This window comes from Semicossyphus pulcher, unplaced genomic scaffold, assembly GCF_022749685.1.
Source record: "Semicossyphus pulcher isolate SPU_LCO1_2020_fin unplaced genomic scaffold, fSemPul1.0.p SCAF_6, whole genome shotgun sequence".
NCBI classification, from domain to species: domain Eukaryota; kingdom Metazoa; phylum Chordata; class Actinopteri; order Labriformes; family Labridae; genus Semicossyphus; species Semicossyphus pulcher.
This window is the reverse complement of record NW_027211737.1, coordinates 5,802,646-5,817,504: the sequence shown is the minus strand read 5'-3', so window position 1 is coordinate 5,817,504 and position 14,859 is coordinate 5,802,646. Positions and strand designations below refer to the sequence as shown.

General features: G+C 41.6%; 1 protein-coding gene across 1 annotated transcript in view; it reads left to right on the top strand.

Annotated features, from left to right (window-relative positions):
- Positions 1-14,170, top strand: part of adamts3 (ADAM metallopeptidase with thrombospondin type 1 motif, 3) — a 174,456-nt gene extending 160,286 nt beyond the window's left edge. Inside the window, exons 21-23 of the mRNA XM_069683065.1 lie at positions 7,441-7,648; positions 10,970-11,087; positions 13,599-14,170. Of these exons, the coding sequence (XP_069539166.1) occupies positions 7,441-7,648; positions 10,970-11,087; positions 13,599-14,083 (811 nt within the window). The 3' untranslated portion in view covers positions 14,084-14,170. The remainder of the gene's footprint in view (positions 1-7,440; positions 7,649-10,969; positions 11,088-13,598) is intronic.
- The last annotated feature ends 689 nt before the right edge of the window (positions 14,171-14,859 follow it).

Below are 14,859 nucleotides of genomic sequence, written 5' to 3'. Positions count from 1 at the left end.
TGCGCTTAAATATCATCAGTGCGATTTGCTTTGTGAATCAGTCCTTGAGACGGAGCAGATAGCGGGGGCAGATGATGCGCAATTTATGGTGCTGTCATCGGCCGCAATCCATGCTTCGTGAATTCCCCCCTTAGTGTGTTAAGGTTTTGTACTTAGAGTAAAGTACTTTGTCACAGTGCTGCTTTGAACTTGATGCTCATGTACCAAACATTTACCATGTACAAAACTACATTATGTAAGTCTACATTTTCCTGTCCAAAACAACCTTCATATATGTAATATCAATTTTATCAATATGTAGGGTTAGGGTTAAAGGTAACCCTTTTTCTGCCTTTATTAGAGAGAGGACAGGGGATAGTGCTGGGAATGGGGAAAGAGAGTGGGGATGACATGCGGCAAAGGGCCGAGGGCGGGAGCTGAACTCCGGGCTGCCGCTTCGAGGACTATAGCCTCTGTATGTAGCCTGTCCTTGAGCTTTCCTTTATTGATATGGTGTACAGTGCTCATTGTCCTTGCTGTCTGTGGAGATTTCAATCTGATGTCTGGAAGAGAAATTATCATAAAAACAGATCCCATCTTCTGCTTCTCGGCTGCCTGATCGTTTCCATCACAAGAGAAGAAGAGGAAACAAAAAGATCAATATGAGAGGAGAGCAGTGGGTTCTCTGCCTGCAGCCTGGTGGGACTGATAAAGGCTAATTATGAAAGTGTCAGAAGGCCTTACTGTGAGATACAGTATTCACACTGCAGGCTGCTGGGTGATTGTGAGGTTATTTACTGAAACCATGTAATTGTTTTCATGCAGCACTGAGTGGAGACTAAATATCTTCCCTGCAGTGGAGGGTTGAAAGGAGCAGATCAGAGGATGCAGCACAATGCTTTGATCGTTTTCTGTCTGTTCTGCAGAACTAACAACATCTGCATCAGTTTGTTCAGTCCATTATACATCAGAGGGTCAAAGACAGGCTCGGTTTATTCTTTGGGAATTAAGATGTTTTTCAATGACCTTTAGTGAGCTGATTTTGAACTACAATCTGGACTCTTTTTATCCCCACTTATTTCTCTGTCATGCAGTTTAGCATCTAATTGACATTTGTGTGTTTATCTAACGAGTGTAAGGCAGTAAAAAGAATAGCTTACAGCATTAATGAGATTTCCAGCTGTTTTGAAGGCTTTTCAGATTGATCAGGTCCTTAACTGATTATAGTGGAGGGGGCGTTATGTCACCTGGTATTATCAATCTACTTCACCAGGGCGGCTACGACAGGTGGTTTCACCTTGCACATTCGAGTTCTGTCTCCATCATTAGCAGCCCTGACTCTTTATCCTTATTTGAGTAGACTACACAAGATGTTCTGATAAACACCAAGTTTCACTGCTGCATCTCGTGTTGTTTGCTGTTTGTCATAAAATTCAAGGTGACATTGAGAGAAGAAGACAAATCTTCCCGGCATGATTTCAGCGTGCACAAAGGTACAGACCAGGTACTGTGAGGCAAAGTAAAAACAAACTTAATAACTGTATTTCCCTCTTGTGATGCATTAAAACATCCTAAATGAACACTGTAAGCTGACAAACGTGCTCTAAGAAAATTATTTATATTATTTGTAGAGGAAGGATCTATCCCGAGCTTTTCCATCTCATGATCACTATCACTAGCAGTTTCCATCGTGTCTGTGTCTTCCACTGAATGTGTAGCGTACAGTTATTCCTGTTCGACTCTCTTGTCCCGTAGCTTCACTGTCAGGGTGGGCACGTCGTCTTTGAGTATAATGTCTGAACACGTAGCGTGTGACTACCCCTGAAAATTAATTTGCCAAAGACTTTATGACCAAATACCTGCAGACCTAATGACAATCCTTGTAGCCTCTGCCCTTATTAGTGTTACATACAAAGGGGGGAATTCACTACAGGTTTGTGCAGCTTTTGCACCTGCAAGACCTGTGCAAATGACACAAAAGACTCCGCCTCATTCTCCAAGCACACGCAGAGGGGTGAATGCACCCCAAAGTGCACTGCAGAGCAAACAGCGTCTCTGTGCTCCGGTGCTGTTTGCACGTATTTAAATGAGTCATTCTGCAGACAGTCTGTTATTAATAATTTTGTCATTATTATTGTAATCGGGAGACTAATCAGTCCGTGCCAGGCTGGACCCCGGCACACGAGCTGCTACACATGACGGGGATTATTATAAGGACGAGCTGCTGTTGCTCGCTCGTTTAAAAAATTAAGCTCCATTCAAATAGTTAAACGAGTAGACACCTGTGGAGTCTGGAATGTTCAAAGAGCTGCCCCTTCCTCTCCCTGCTCATCATCGATCTGTGCATGGACTGAGGGCACAGCACCACACAGCAGTTAGTGGAGGTGCAGGCAGCTTCTCCCCACAATCAGACACACAACAAGAGCAAACTGCACAGATCTGCTAAACTTTATGGGCGTGTTTGCGCTTGAAAATCATCAGTGTAGTTTGCTTTGTGAATCGAACCTTGAGAAGGAGCAGATCGCGGGGGCAAATGATACGCAATTTATGGTGCAATCAGCAGCCGCAATTCATTCTTAGTTAATTATTATTTTCAAGTGTTAGCATGCTTACACACGAAACAACGATGTTGAACATGGGAAACGTTACACAGTCATGTTGCGATTTTTTTAACTCTCGTACCGGCACATTCACTCAGTTTTTTGCCCAGGAGACGGCTGTGTGGTTCCCATATTAAACCTGAAGTCAGCATGTTTTTTTTTACCCGTGACGGTGGTCTTTTTGCTGAACCGAACCAAGCAGATTGGGTGCCTAAACCTGAGCAAACTACGATTGTTTTACAAAGCTAATCACATGTTAGAAACATTGTGAAATTGTCTCAGTCTTGTTGGATGAAGGCACCAAAAGTGCTTAGTTATGCTCAGGTAAAGCTTCTGGGACATCTATAATAACTTTTATTATACTGAACTCTAACCACAGTCTCAAAAGGTGAAACATGATCCCGACAAAACCCAAACATTTTATTCCTGTTATTCACATAGAAACAACCCAGTCATAAAATACTTTCAACACAATATAACAAGTGTCAAAAGTGTGATAAATGGCCGCCTTCATATTCAGCAAATTACATTTCCAGAGTAGATTTTCAACAAAATCCTCCCTCTAAAAACGTTTGCAAAGCCTTTCACTCAAAGTTAGCCTTTTGTCATCGTAAGCTTATCGTCTTCTCTAATTACCACCATAAATATTCCTGCAGACTGTCACTAATGCCTTCAAACTGCTCGTCATAGCGATAAAACATTCTTTGCAGGCAGATTATTCCAATCATTACTCAGTGTATTAATGTCTGCTTTTTGTTTTGTTTTTTGTGGCAGTGTTTGCACGAGATAAACCCAAACATGTGTGCAATGAGGATCAGCAATGTCATAGTTCTTTCTTGTTTTTTCTATGACTCAATTAGTTCTCCAATCACTGCTAATTTCTCTTGTCTCTGTCTGCTGATTAGTGAGAGCTTCATGTTTAAATTTGGGTAAACAATCCCATTAAGCAGAGAGTCGATGGCGGCTGTGAAATCCATTCATTTGAGTTTATAAACATGTTCTTCCTGCCAAAACATTTTTATCTTTAATATTCTCTCAACAAATATTCATCTTTTCCTACTTTACTGGAGTATTTCCATTTGATACTTTATACTTCTGTAACGCTACACTTCAGAGACAGATTTTCCTTTGTACGACAGCCACACTTCCTGGTGACCTTTCAGAAACAGATGTTACATGCTCTTAAGAGTACATTTTTCATACATTAAGCTACCGGTACACAACCTTTTGCTTTAACAGTCAGCAGTGTGTCACTACGAATCTTGACACTTTTCTGATATGTATTCGTAGATCTGCAAGTGCTATTAAAGAGCAATTATATCTCTTCTCAGCTGGTGCCAACATTGCATACTGTTCAAGTTAAATGACACCCATTTTGACATTTGAAAGAAGTTCTTTTATTCTGAAATGTCTTTGGCTTTGGTGACTTTTCCTGAAGTGAGATCCAGGAACTTTCCCACCAAATTTGCCACTGAGAGGCACTCTGAAGCAGGAGAATCTTGAAACAGTTGAAGAGGAAAACAGCCTCTGCACTGTTGCATGATATGCACTTGCATTGTTACAACATCTCAAAATATATATTTAAAACGGGGATATAAAGGTCACAAGACTATAAAGTACATTAAGTGCTATTTAAGTGACTGAGGTTATGGCAGCAAGACTTACTGTCCAAGGAGTCATTAATCTTGTCTTCCAAGATGAGCGAGCAGGCAGGGATTTGGACGAGGAAGAGCAGATGCCAGAGCAGGACGATGCTTTTGAGGAAAATGCATTACAGCCCTTTAGATGCAAAATGACTGTGAGGGAGAGGAGTCGGCAGCAAGGGAGACATTTATGTTCAGGGATAATGCACTCTCTTCACCCTCACTTCCATATCAGGCTGCAGGCAATATAGAAGCGGAAAATGTCATTTGAACGTCTCCAGGGCCCACAAGACCGGCTATTTCCCATGCATCTGACATTTTTTAAACTCTTCCCCCTTCGAGTTACTAAAAAAAAAACAGTCATTGAAATGACAAACACGGAGGGGATTTAATGGAGCTGTGAAGAATGGAAGCCTATGGATGCGACTGACCTACATGCCTGCATGAGGCTTCTTAAACGTGGCTGTCTGCTTAGTCTTTTGACGGAAAGACCAAGTCCTCAGCCACCATGTCCCTAGAAATGAGAAAGTGGCAGCAATCTGAGATATCTGGGACAGGGGTTAGGAACCAAAGACTGTAAAAAAGAAAATGGACATAGCCCCCGTGGCCACCCATTGGTTTGTCCACTACCTTTTTGAACCTTGAGTCCGGCATTTTGGCCACAGCCATGTTGGTTTTCTGGAGACAGAAGTGACTATATGTGGACGAGTATGGCACAGAAGAGGAGCGAGGAGTTAGCAATCCCCAAGTTATCAAAGCTACACAGTCTACACCCATGGCTAATTCATTAGCTGGTGAATTAGATAGTTAACCATCATGTTTCCCACAGAACAGGATTCCATTTGTGGTGGAAACTGACTGAAGCTAAGAGAGTGTGTTGAAAGTAAGGGACGCACCGGTTGCCCTCCCACATTGCTGGTGAGACGAGATGTCAAGTTCAGTGACTCAGTTAGCTGTCAAAGTGGTGAGCTGGTTTAGCTCAGTTGGTAGAGCAGGCGCTCCATTTGCAGAGGCTACAGTCCTCGTCGCACTGATCGCAGGCTCGACTCCCGGTCTGCTGATCATTTGGTGCATGTCTTCCCCCACTCTCTCCTCCTAACGTTTCCTGTCTATCTTCAGCTGTCCTGTCGATTAAAGGCAAAAAGCCCAAAAAAATAATCTCCTTTTATGTCAAGGGGACACCAGCGTCCATGCACAGCAGCCTCCAAAGCTCCAGTCAGGGCAGTGCAGAGACCTGAACCTGATCAACTACAAGTACCACCAGACGCCAAAGAGGATGGAAACACCACTGCTTTTAAAGCAAAGAATAGTTTTATATTTAGCTTTTTTGTTTGTTTGTTTCTTGGCAAATTGTTAGTTAAGGTAGCATTCATTCTCACCAGATATAGTAAGATGGTAGTTTTTGATATAGCAGCCAGGACAGTGAATGATGGTTGTAATGGTTATAAATGGTTCAATAATTAACCCCCAAATTGTTGCCATTTTCAGCTCCAAAAAGATATATTCAAATCAATATGGCTGTTTTGTTTCATGTGTCGGAAAACTGTGAAGGAGGCTATATATTTTTGTGATGGCAGATATTTTTCTCCAAAGTGGAGTGGTGTAAAACCAACAAAAATACACTCTGCCTGCTCTCTTAAACATTAATTATTAACGACACATCGGCTATTATTACATCCTAAATACATCAGTGGTTTGAAGCTCTGCACAGGCGCTTGTTCTGAGGGGATTCTTGGGAAGGATGTGACCTGGAACACACTGTGAAGGTGTAGAAAGAAAGAACAGTATGAGTATTTGTTGGAGGCCAAAGAGATCGAATTATTCAAGAAATATTTTTAGAACGAATACAGATTTTTCATCTTTCCAAACCCTCTTACAGAGAGATTCTTATTCAGACCCTTTGGAGAGGGGACTAAATCCAAGCCCTGGATATAAAGTAGCCCCTATTCAAGCAGCTGCAGCAGTAAAATGCCAATTATACATTGATGGTTCAAGATAAAATCGTGTAATGTAATTTAGGATGATATAGAATGACCATAGGGGACATTAAACTGCGGTCAATTCAATTCAGTTTTTTCTATAGCCCAGTAACACACAAATCTGCCTTGAGGGGGGATTTCACAATCTGTACAACATGAAACACCATCTGTCCTTTGACTCTTGATTCAGATCATTTGTGTAGCCTTCTTCCTGACCGTAGCACCTGCCTTCAGGTAAGCTGTCTCTGTGAAACACCTCATTTCGTACAAGCTCATGTTTTAAACCCAACTTTTAAATTTTAAAGCTAGTTGGATAAATCATACATGCAAATCTTCTCTTTGTGTGTCCAGTTTACAACTAGTGGGTTGGCCTCATAGTCTAAAGAACTAAAAGTATAGTGTTATACTCTTTTTGTGAATAAAATATTGATATGAAACTTTGCAATATGCTACTTTTGCTCTTTAAACTTTAAAGATTCAATCTCGAAGATTTCAGTTGTGTTCTCTATGGCGGCACCTAATGGTGATAAACGGTAATTACAGGAGGACACTTCCCAATTTAACCAGACGTACACGGTTGGCTCCGGTTGTAACTCTTGATTTTCCTGGCTGACGGTCTCTTTCCATTTTAGACTGTTTGCTTCATCTGAGTGTCGAGTTTGTTTCTTTTTCTTTGGATTTTCACTTATTTTTGAAGTTGTATCTGTAGTCATCCATCTTTTCTTTGTTTGTTCAGCCATAGTAGATTACTGTTTACTCGCAACGCTTGCAGAGAGCGGAAGGCAGCCGCTTAGCTCCGCCTACCCTCTCTGGCAGACCAACCACTGCTGGCTGATGGAAAACGCGTCACTAACTGTGATTTTCTTCCACGAAAGTCGCCACAGACACCCAGTCCTTAATAATACTATACTTCAAATGCAAAGGCTTTCATCAGTGGGCCATTGGCTCAATCACCATTGTCCTCATTCTGTGATAGATAGTGACTTAACAGACATTTATTTAAATGAAAATCTTCGAGATTATTATTTTCATTATATTTCTTTATTAATGTAGGATAATGAATGTAGTACTTTACTTTTACCGTACTTTTGATGGAGTTCAGTCCTCTGTTGTTAATTTTGATTCCCTAAAAGATCTGACTACTTGTTCAAGCACTGTTAAATCTGCATCTCTTTGTTCTGAGATCATTACCTATACCTGCTGTACATCATCAGTAAATGCATTGTTTGATTTGTGCAGGTGGATCTCAGATGAATGGGAGCATTGTACCAAAACCTGCGGCAGCCTGGGCTTCCAGATCCGGACCGTTCGCTGCGTGCAGTTCCTCCACGACCTCTCCAACCGCTCGGTCCACAGCAAGTACTGCAGCGGGGAGAAGCCAGAGAGCCGGAGGCCCTGTAACCGAGTCTCCTGTCCTGCACAGTGGAGGACCGGGGCCTGGTCTGAGGTACAGTATTTACATCTTCTATTTAAAGAGGGATTTTCTCTGACTCTTGTATCTCAGCACGTCTGATTGATTTTATTTTTCATGTCAACTTGGTTTTTCTTAACTTACCAAGATCATATAAAACACAAGACAATTGATTTGATACTTTACAATTTAAGTTTTTTAATGACTCATTCAAATAACTTAACTTTGATATTTGAATAAACATGTTGATTGAGGAGTTTAGGACTTTTCAGACTTGCTGTCTGCTTGATATCCGGTCCCAGTGAGGGATTAATGGTTTGTTTGCGCTTCAGTGTCATCCAATCATCAATCTTCCCCACTGTTAGAGGGTTTAAAATCTACACTTCATCTAACATTTGATGTCATTTTTCTCTGTTGATGTATCTAAAAGGTGCCCTTGTCACAGGAGAGACTCTGTCTGGTCTTTCACACTGTGCCAGTGTGAGGAGGGCATGAGTGTTGGAGCGTAGGTTACAAAAGTTATTAAACATAAAAGGTGCAGTTCTCCTGTTTGTCAGTGTCAGAGGTGTTGGGGTAGAAGGGATTTCAGACGCAGTTAACAATGGCAATCACTTTTATCTTTCCAAGGTAGATAAACTTTATTGCCTGCAGTGTTTGACAATGTTCTCTGTGTCTCGAGGGCACACAGATGCTGTTATTTCCTAGCTGAAATAGTCTGTACAGACTTTTTTAGCTTGGATTTGTAGTGCTCAACTTTACATGACTTGCAAACTAGCCACGAGCTACGCTCATGAGGTCTCAAAATATTCAGAGGGTGCTTTGGACAAAGATACATTTGACCTACATTTGACATTTGAGGCCCAGGCAGCAGCTGCTCACACGTTACGCATCATGGTGCATAAAGGGTCCATAAGAAGGAGAACTGACTTTCTCAGCCATATCGTAGACATGGAGGAAGTTATTGCTGTATTAACACTGGTGGATATCCCTATATAATGTGTCAACATTTTAACACACTTATCCAAAATATAGGTGTCCAAGATATTCAGTTTTTGCAGGATCTAAAAATCGTCGTGTTCATTCCTTCCAGCGCAGTTTTCATCATCCATCAGACAAATGTTACTCATTCTGCAGCATATTTGGCACATAAAATATTTTGGTCCCTAAGCTTGTTATAGTGACTGTATTATTTGTCATAATGTGTCACTGAGCTGTAACCTGTTTGACATCCCATCTCTTGAATGCACTGTGGTAACACGACTAAACTTAGAGGGCCTGTGCTCACAGAGCTATTTTAAGTGAGTCAAACTAATTTGAATTTAACCAAAAGGTGGTATCAAGGTAAAATTGTAACTTTGTTGTCTCGGCAGGCTTGATGCTCACTCACTTAAAACTTGGCTCATCACATTGTTGTACAAAACTCCAAATTCCCAGATGGGATTTGATTTCTCTCCAAAAATCAGGCCTACCAAAACGCTGTTTTGATGTTTTTTGAAGCTGCCAGATGGAGATGTAAAAAACATATTGTCACTTATGTGAAAGACTGTTAGAGGATTGTACTGTGCTTTAAAAAACAAGTAAATGGTCCCAAGTTCTGATCTCGGCTGTTTTAAATAATAAACTAATTTAGTAAAAAACGCTTTTCAGATTTAAGTCACAAAGTGCTTTACAAGAACATTAAAACCATAAGAATGAAAACTTAAACGATGAAGAGACTACCTCAGCCTTGTGTTTAAAAGATTTAGCAGAATAACATAAAAAAAACACCATACATATAATGCAGCTGATGCAAACAGGGAGCCCAACAACTGTGATCATGTTAAAGAGTCTACATACAGCAGACAGTAAGGATGTGTGCACAGCATACCATAGCTCAGGTTCTATGTCCTTAAAAGCTCGATCACCACAGGTTTTCAGGGAGGGAGCGTGGCACAGACAACAAATTCAGGGAGCGACTTCATGAGTAGGGTGAATTAATTCAGTCACATATGCAGGAGCCTGACCGTGGAATCGTCTATAAGTCAGGGTGAGAATTTTAAAGTAGTTTCCATATGCAAAGGGGAGCCGGTGAAGGGATCTATGGACAGGGGTAATGTGAGGCTGTCTTTGAAAGTAGAAGTCTTGCTGCAGCAATTTGGATTGACTTCAGAGTATCAAGTGTTTACATGCAGCGTGAGGAGAAAGTTGCATTACATAGTCAGATAAAAGCATATTCATTTGCTCAGCAGGAGCAAACTGGATTGAGCCCTGCCGGCAACACAAGACAGTGGTGAGGACTCAGGGTTATATTGTCTCCAAACGAAAAAGGTAAAACCTTTGTCAGCGAGATTAGAAGAAAACTTATGTCTACTATGTCAAACAATAGATTGTATGGAAAAGTCCGAATCCGAAAAAGGAGACGGCCAAGATGCTGAACTCAAGACTTCAGAAGGGGTTCACAAACCACTTCTTTCATACAGTCTATGGCCGAGTCGGTCTCTGTCCCAAAACAACCTAAAGGCCTCACTAGGTTTGAATGTAAAGTTGAGTTGGATATCATCTGCAAATAGATGATATGCAAGATAAATTTGTTTATGTTTGTAATTAAATCTATTTCATCTGTTTAGTAGCTGCCCCGTCCTAGCAGCAGCAAATATAAAGTGAATAGCAAGGGCCTCACTACTGAGCCCTGTGGGACGCCTCAAGAAAGTTGAGATGATTCAGATACAAAGTCTCCAATAGAGGCAGTGAAACGTTTTGTCAGTCAGAGACAAATAATCAAAAAATCAGACCACTGCTTTGCCTAATATGCCTACCCAGTCATGTAACCTCTTAATCAGGATATGATGGTCTACTGCATCAAACAAAGAACTGATGTCCAGAAGCAAAAACTCCTTTTACTGTGGCTTTTTAACAAATGAATTATTGATATTGGAAGCTCTTATCTTGGATTCTTCTCTACAGACCAGACAAACAGCTGGAAAAATAAACCATCTGGACACTGTTAACCTGCTGTGTAAAGTAAATCTGGTGCAACTAAAAGCAACCAACAGCAAAGTGAGCTCCCAGTTATCCAGCAGACAAAATGCTTTTAGATAGACTTTTATAGACTTTATTCCCTGTGCACTCTCAAAGAGAAGTCCAGTCAAAAAGAGAAACAGGATAGTGCTCCTGCTGATATTTCTGACAGGTCATCTGTGGTGGAAATATTTTGGTTCTAGGCAGAGATTGAATTTCAAGTCAGGTTTTTATCCGACCCAGTTATTCTGCACTTCCTGCTGCCTATGTGACCTGCCACAGCTCATCCCACCTCTGTCCTCCAGAAGCTGTGTTTTTTATGCTGTATTTGAGCGAGTGGCTGTTTGTGCTCTTCCACAGTGCTCTGTGACCTGTGGAGAGGGGATGGAGAGGCGTCTGGTCACTTGCCGGATTGGAGATCAATGTAATGGAGAAAAACCTGAAGCTGTGAGACCGTGCAGACCCGGACCCTGCCATGGTGAGCATTTATAACGCACTGAAAAAAAAACTATTCTAGAGGAGTAGAAAAAACGTTCCTTTTTGGTTCTATTTTGCATTCTTCAGAATAAAAGCCCGTTATCATTAAGCATTCATTGGAACAGCTCCTTCAAAATAAACCACAGCACTAATTCATTGTTTTTTCCTTCTAAAAGCGGGAATTTCTCGTTTTACGTCCTCAGCTACTGATCATACATTATCCCGACCTTCTAGGCAGCCATTGATTTCCATCCATTACCATATGGCATTTATATCAATTGGCAGGCTGTTGAAACTCGCTTGGTGTGTGTAATTTATCACAGTGAATATCAAGTATGCATTAATTCGTATTAAAGTTGTGTAATTTCTTTGGTGGCTTTCATGTGCACATTTACCAAAAATTACATTAGGCACTCACCTCACAACAGAAATACAATATTGACAATAAATAATATAGCTTGGATGACGTGTGTCCTTAAACGTCGCAGTGCACCAGTTGCTTTTTTGGGCTCTCTTGATAAAACAAAGATGCCACGTTGATATTTGCAGGTGAGAGAAAAAGGGATAAACTCGGATAAAGACTCAAATAACACTCCTTCTCTCCTCTGCAGCTTAAAAGCACAAAATATCCATCCAATATTGATCTGCAATATATGTGACTGCTGTAGAGCATTACTTTTGTCCTCAGGAGCTTTAAAGTCAACATGGCATTCTGAACATTCTGAGTAATGATTAAACCACATCGATACACACCTTTTGTGTGTTCACCAATGTCAGTGAGCATACATTGATTAGTTGAGTTTATTCTTGGTATCTTGTGATGCATTTATACTTTCAACAATCAAAATATGACGAAAGAGAAGCAGGATTCACTGACAGATAAGACGAGGCTTAAGTGGATAAAAGGATTAAACTCAGGGAGATGTTAAAATATTTTTTTCTTTCAGGGTCAGAAAAGATTAATTTAGATTTAAGACCTTAGAAACCATTGATGTGTCCAAACTCCGTACTAATAACTTTATAATAAATGTATTTTTTGAGTAAAAGTATGCAGTGAATACAATGAACTAAATGTCATTGCAAAGCGTTTTGTAAAGGCTCTTACAGTTTTGTAACAAAAACAAACTTGTACCAATGCCATACAGGATCCAGTTAGTCTGAACAAGGAGAAAGCAAAGTGTATGTAGGTGAATACATTTTTGTTTTTGCAAAATAAATTTACCAAAACTGGCATGCTTCAAAGAAATCAAAGGTATTTTTGAATTGAATTGACTCTTACAGGGCTTAGAACTATTGTTTCTGCTCAGATGTTCTTCAAAGCTGCATTTCCACAGCAGGAAATTTCCACAAGAAGGTTTCTATTTGGCAGTTAGTGCCTTCTCAAAGTACAGCGACTTTGGGAAATGGACAGGAAGTGGTTAACCTGACTGGTCCATTAAGAGGCCTGTGAGACTAAGGGCCTTTCTCAAACCAGATCCTCCTCACTCAGCACGATAAGAACTAACGATAATGACAGAAACCATGTTTGAGAAAAATACATTTGACTCATGTCCCATCTGTTAACATGGAGGAGGCATGACCTATGACCTTTATGACCTATACTGCAGCCAGTCAGCAGGGGGCGATAGAGAGGGTTTGGCTTCACTTTTAGGGAGCTGTCATGTCGTCCATCTTTTTATACAGTCTATGGTGAGCGTGCAAACAGAGTGGAAGTGCGTAGGGAGAGGGTGTAGGTAGTGGTCTGAGAAAGGCCCTAAAAGTTCCTGCTACTCTTTGGAGACAGCGCAACTTAAGCTGTCTCAGCACTGTTTGTAAATTAAACCCGTGTTTGGCTGTCTTCTCTTTCTTATGTGTGTTGCATTTATACAGAAAGGGTCAACAAAAAAGAAACATGCACTGCTCAGTTTGTAAAATTACTAAAGTTGGTCACATTTCCTTCATGATAAAACTTTGTGCATAAGCATTTCAGTTGCAGTGGCATCACTAAAAGACTCTTCTTTGAGTGGATGAGGAGTCTTAAGGGCTGCACTTTTTTTCTTTTGTGCAGTGGTTGGGGAAAAAAATCATCCAGATGGTTAGAAGAGTCTTTGAGGATACTTGAAATGTCTCCAGAACAGCTACAAGCCTAAACAATCTTGATCAGATCTCCTGGCGCTTCTCTTTAAGAATAAAACAGATGCTTACGAGCGTCACTAATGCTAACACATGAGAGACACAAACTGGGACTAACTCATAGCTTGCTTAAAATTCATATACACATTTGTATGGGCTGGCTGGCAGTACGGGGCTGACAGCAGAATGAGCATCACTGAGCTGAATGTGCTGTGGCTGACATGCACTACAGTATTCTGTGGCCCAAACACTTAGCTGTCAGTTCCTGATTAAAGGCAAAGCCTCTGTGCTCTGTAATGCATCCACCTCCACTCTGTCTTTCATTTCTATCCAAGGCCACCTCTCAACATTATCCAGCGCTGTGCATTGAGCTCACAATGTATTGCTCTTTGACTTACAGATGAGCCATGCAGCGGAGACAAGTCCATCTTCTGCCAGATGGAGGTCCTTGCTCGATACTGCTCCATTCCAGGCTACAACAAGCTGTGCTGCGACTCGTGCAGCAGGCGCAGCGGAGCTCTGTCTCTGTTCTCGGAGGTGGCTGAGACGGAGGAGCATGTCCGCTTCGGTTCAGCCTCCCAGCTGCTGGAGACGTTAACGGCCTCTGTAGCCGCCAACTTCACTCGAGGCGGCAAACAAAGCTCAAGCAAAGGATCCGCCACAGCAGGCAACGCTGCGAAAAGTGCCCCTACCCCTGCCCCGCATAAGAAAACCTCATCAAAGATCACTGCGGCACCAAGGCGGGTGTCACGACACACCGGTCTTACTGGCAGGAAGCTGCCCGCTATGGCACCTTCCCCCCTGGCAGATCCTACTGAGAGTCAAAGGTCGAGCAGCTTGACAGAGAGTCGGCAGCCGACAGCTTATTCTGAAGTGGAGAGATGAAAGTGACGGCCTTCCCCTTCAGGACTCTTAATGTACAGTAGATAATCCAGCTTCATCCTGACGCCAAAAACACCAGAGAGAGAGAAAGAGAGAGAGAGAGAGAGAAACAGAGAAAGAAAGGAAAGTGCTGGTTCACTTTGCTGATTAGAATTTCCCCTCCTTTTTGCCCCTGATACTGACTTTAAATATCACTTGACATCTTACAGAGAGTATTAGTATTAAACAGCCATGTTGCTTAGCTGCCAATAGTTGCAAGGTAAAGGAGGCAAATACTCTGTGTAAATGAAGAGCTAAATGAAATACAGCTTCAGTAGTTCATAGTCATAGACAGACAGATTAAGGACAGATAAATTAGGTTAAAGAGGTGTCCATTAGCTACACTTGCTCCAAACATAAAGCCTCTAAGTAGATGCAACAAAGAAAAACCCACCCAGTGTTAAAGCTTTCTTCGATGCCACCCGCAGTGTCAGCCAAGGTGACAGGTGCAGGCTGGTGTTTGTTATTCCCCTCTGATCGGTCTTTTCTCTGGTCTTGTCATTTAATGAATCAGGCCCCTGGTGTCTGAGGAGCGTTGCAGCGGGTCCTCCAGCAAACGTTCAGCAGACGGCGAGACAGAAAATGTCAACAGGTGCAGTCATTACGGCTGATTCAATTTGTGAAAACTCAACAGGCTGAATCCACGAAAGAACGGATTGTCTGAGAAACCTTTGTACTTGAACGTTTCAAACTGCCATGTCTTGCCAAAAATGTAACAATGAAGCTTGACTCTTGTAGAA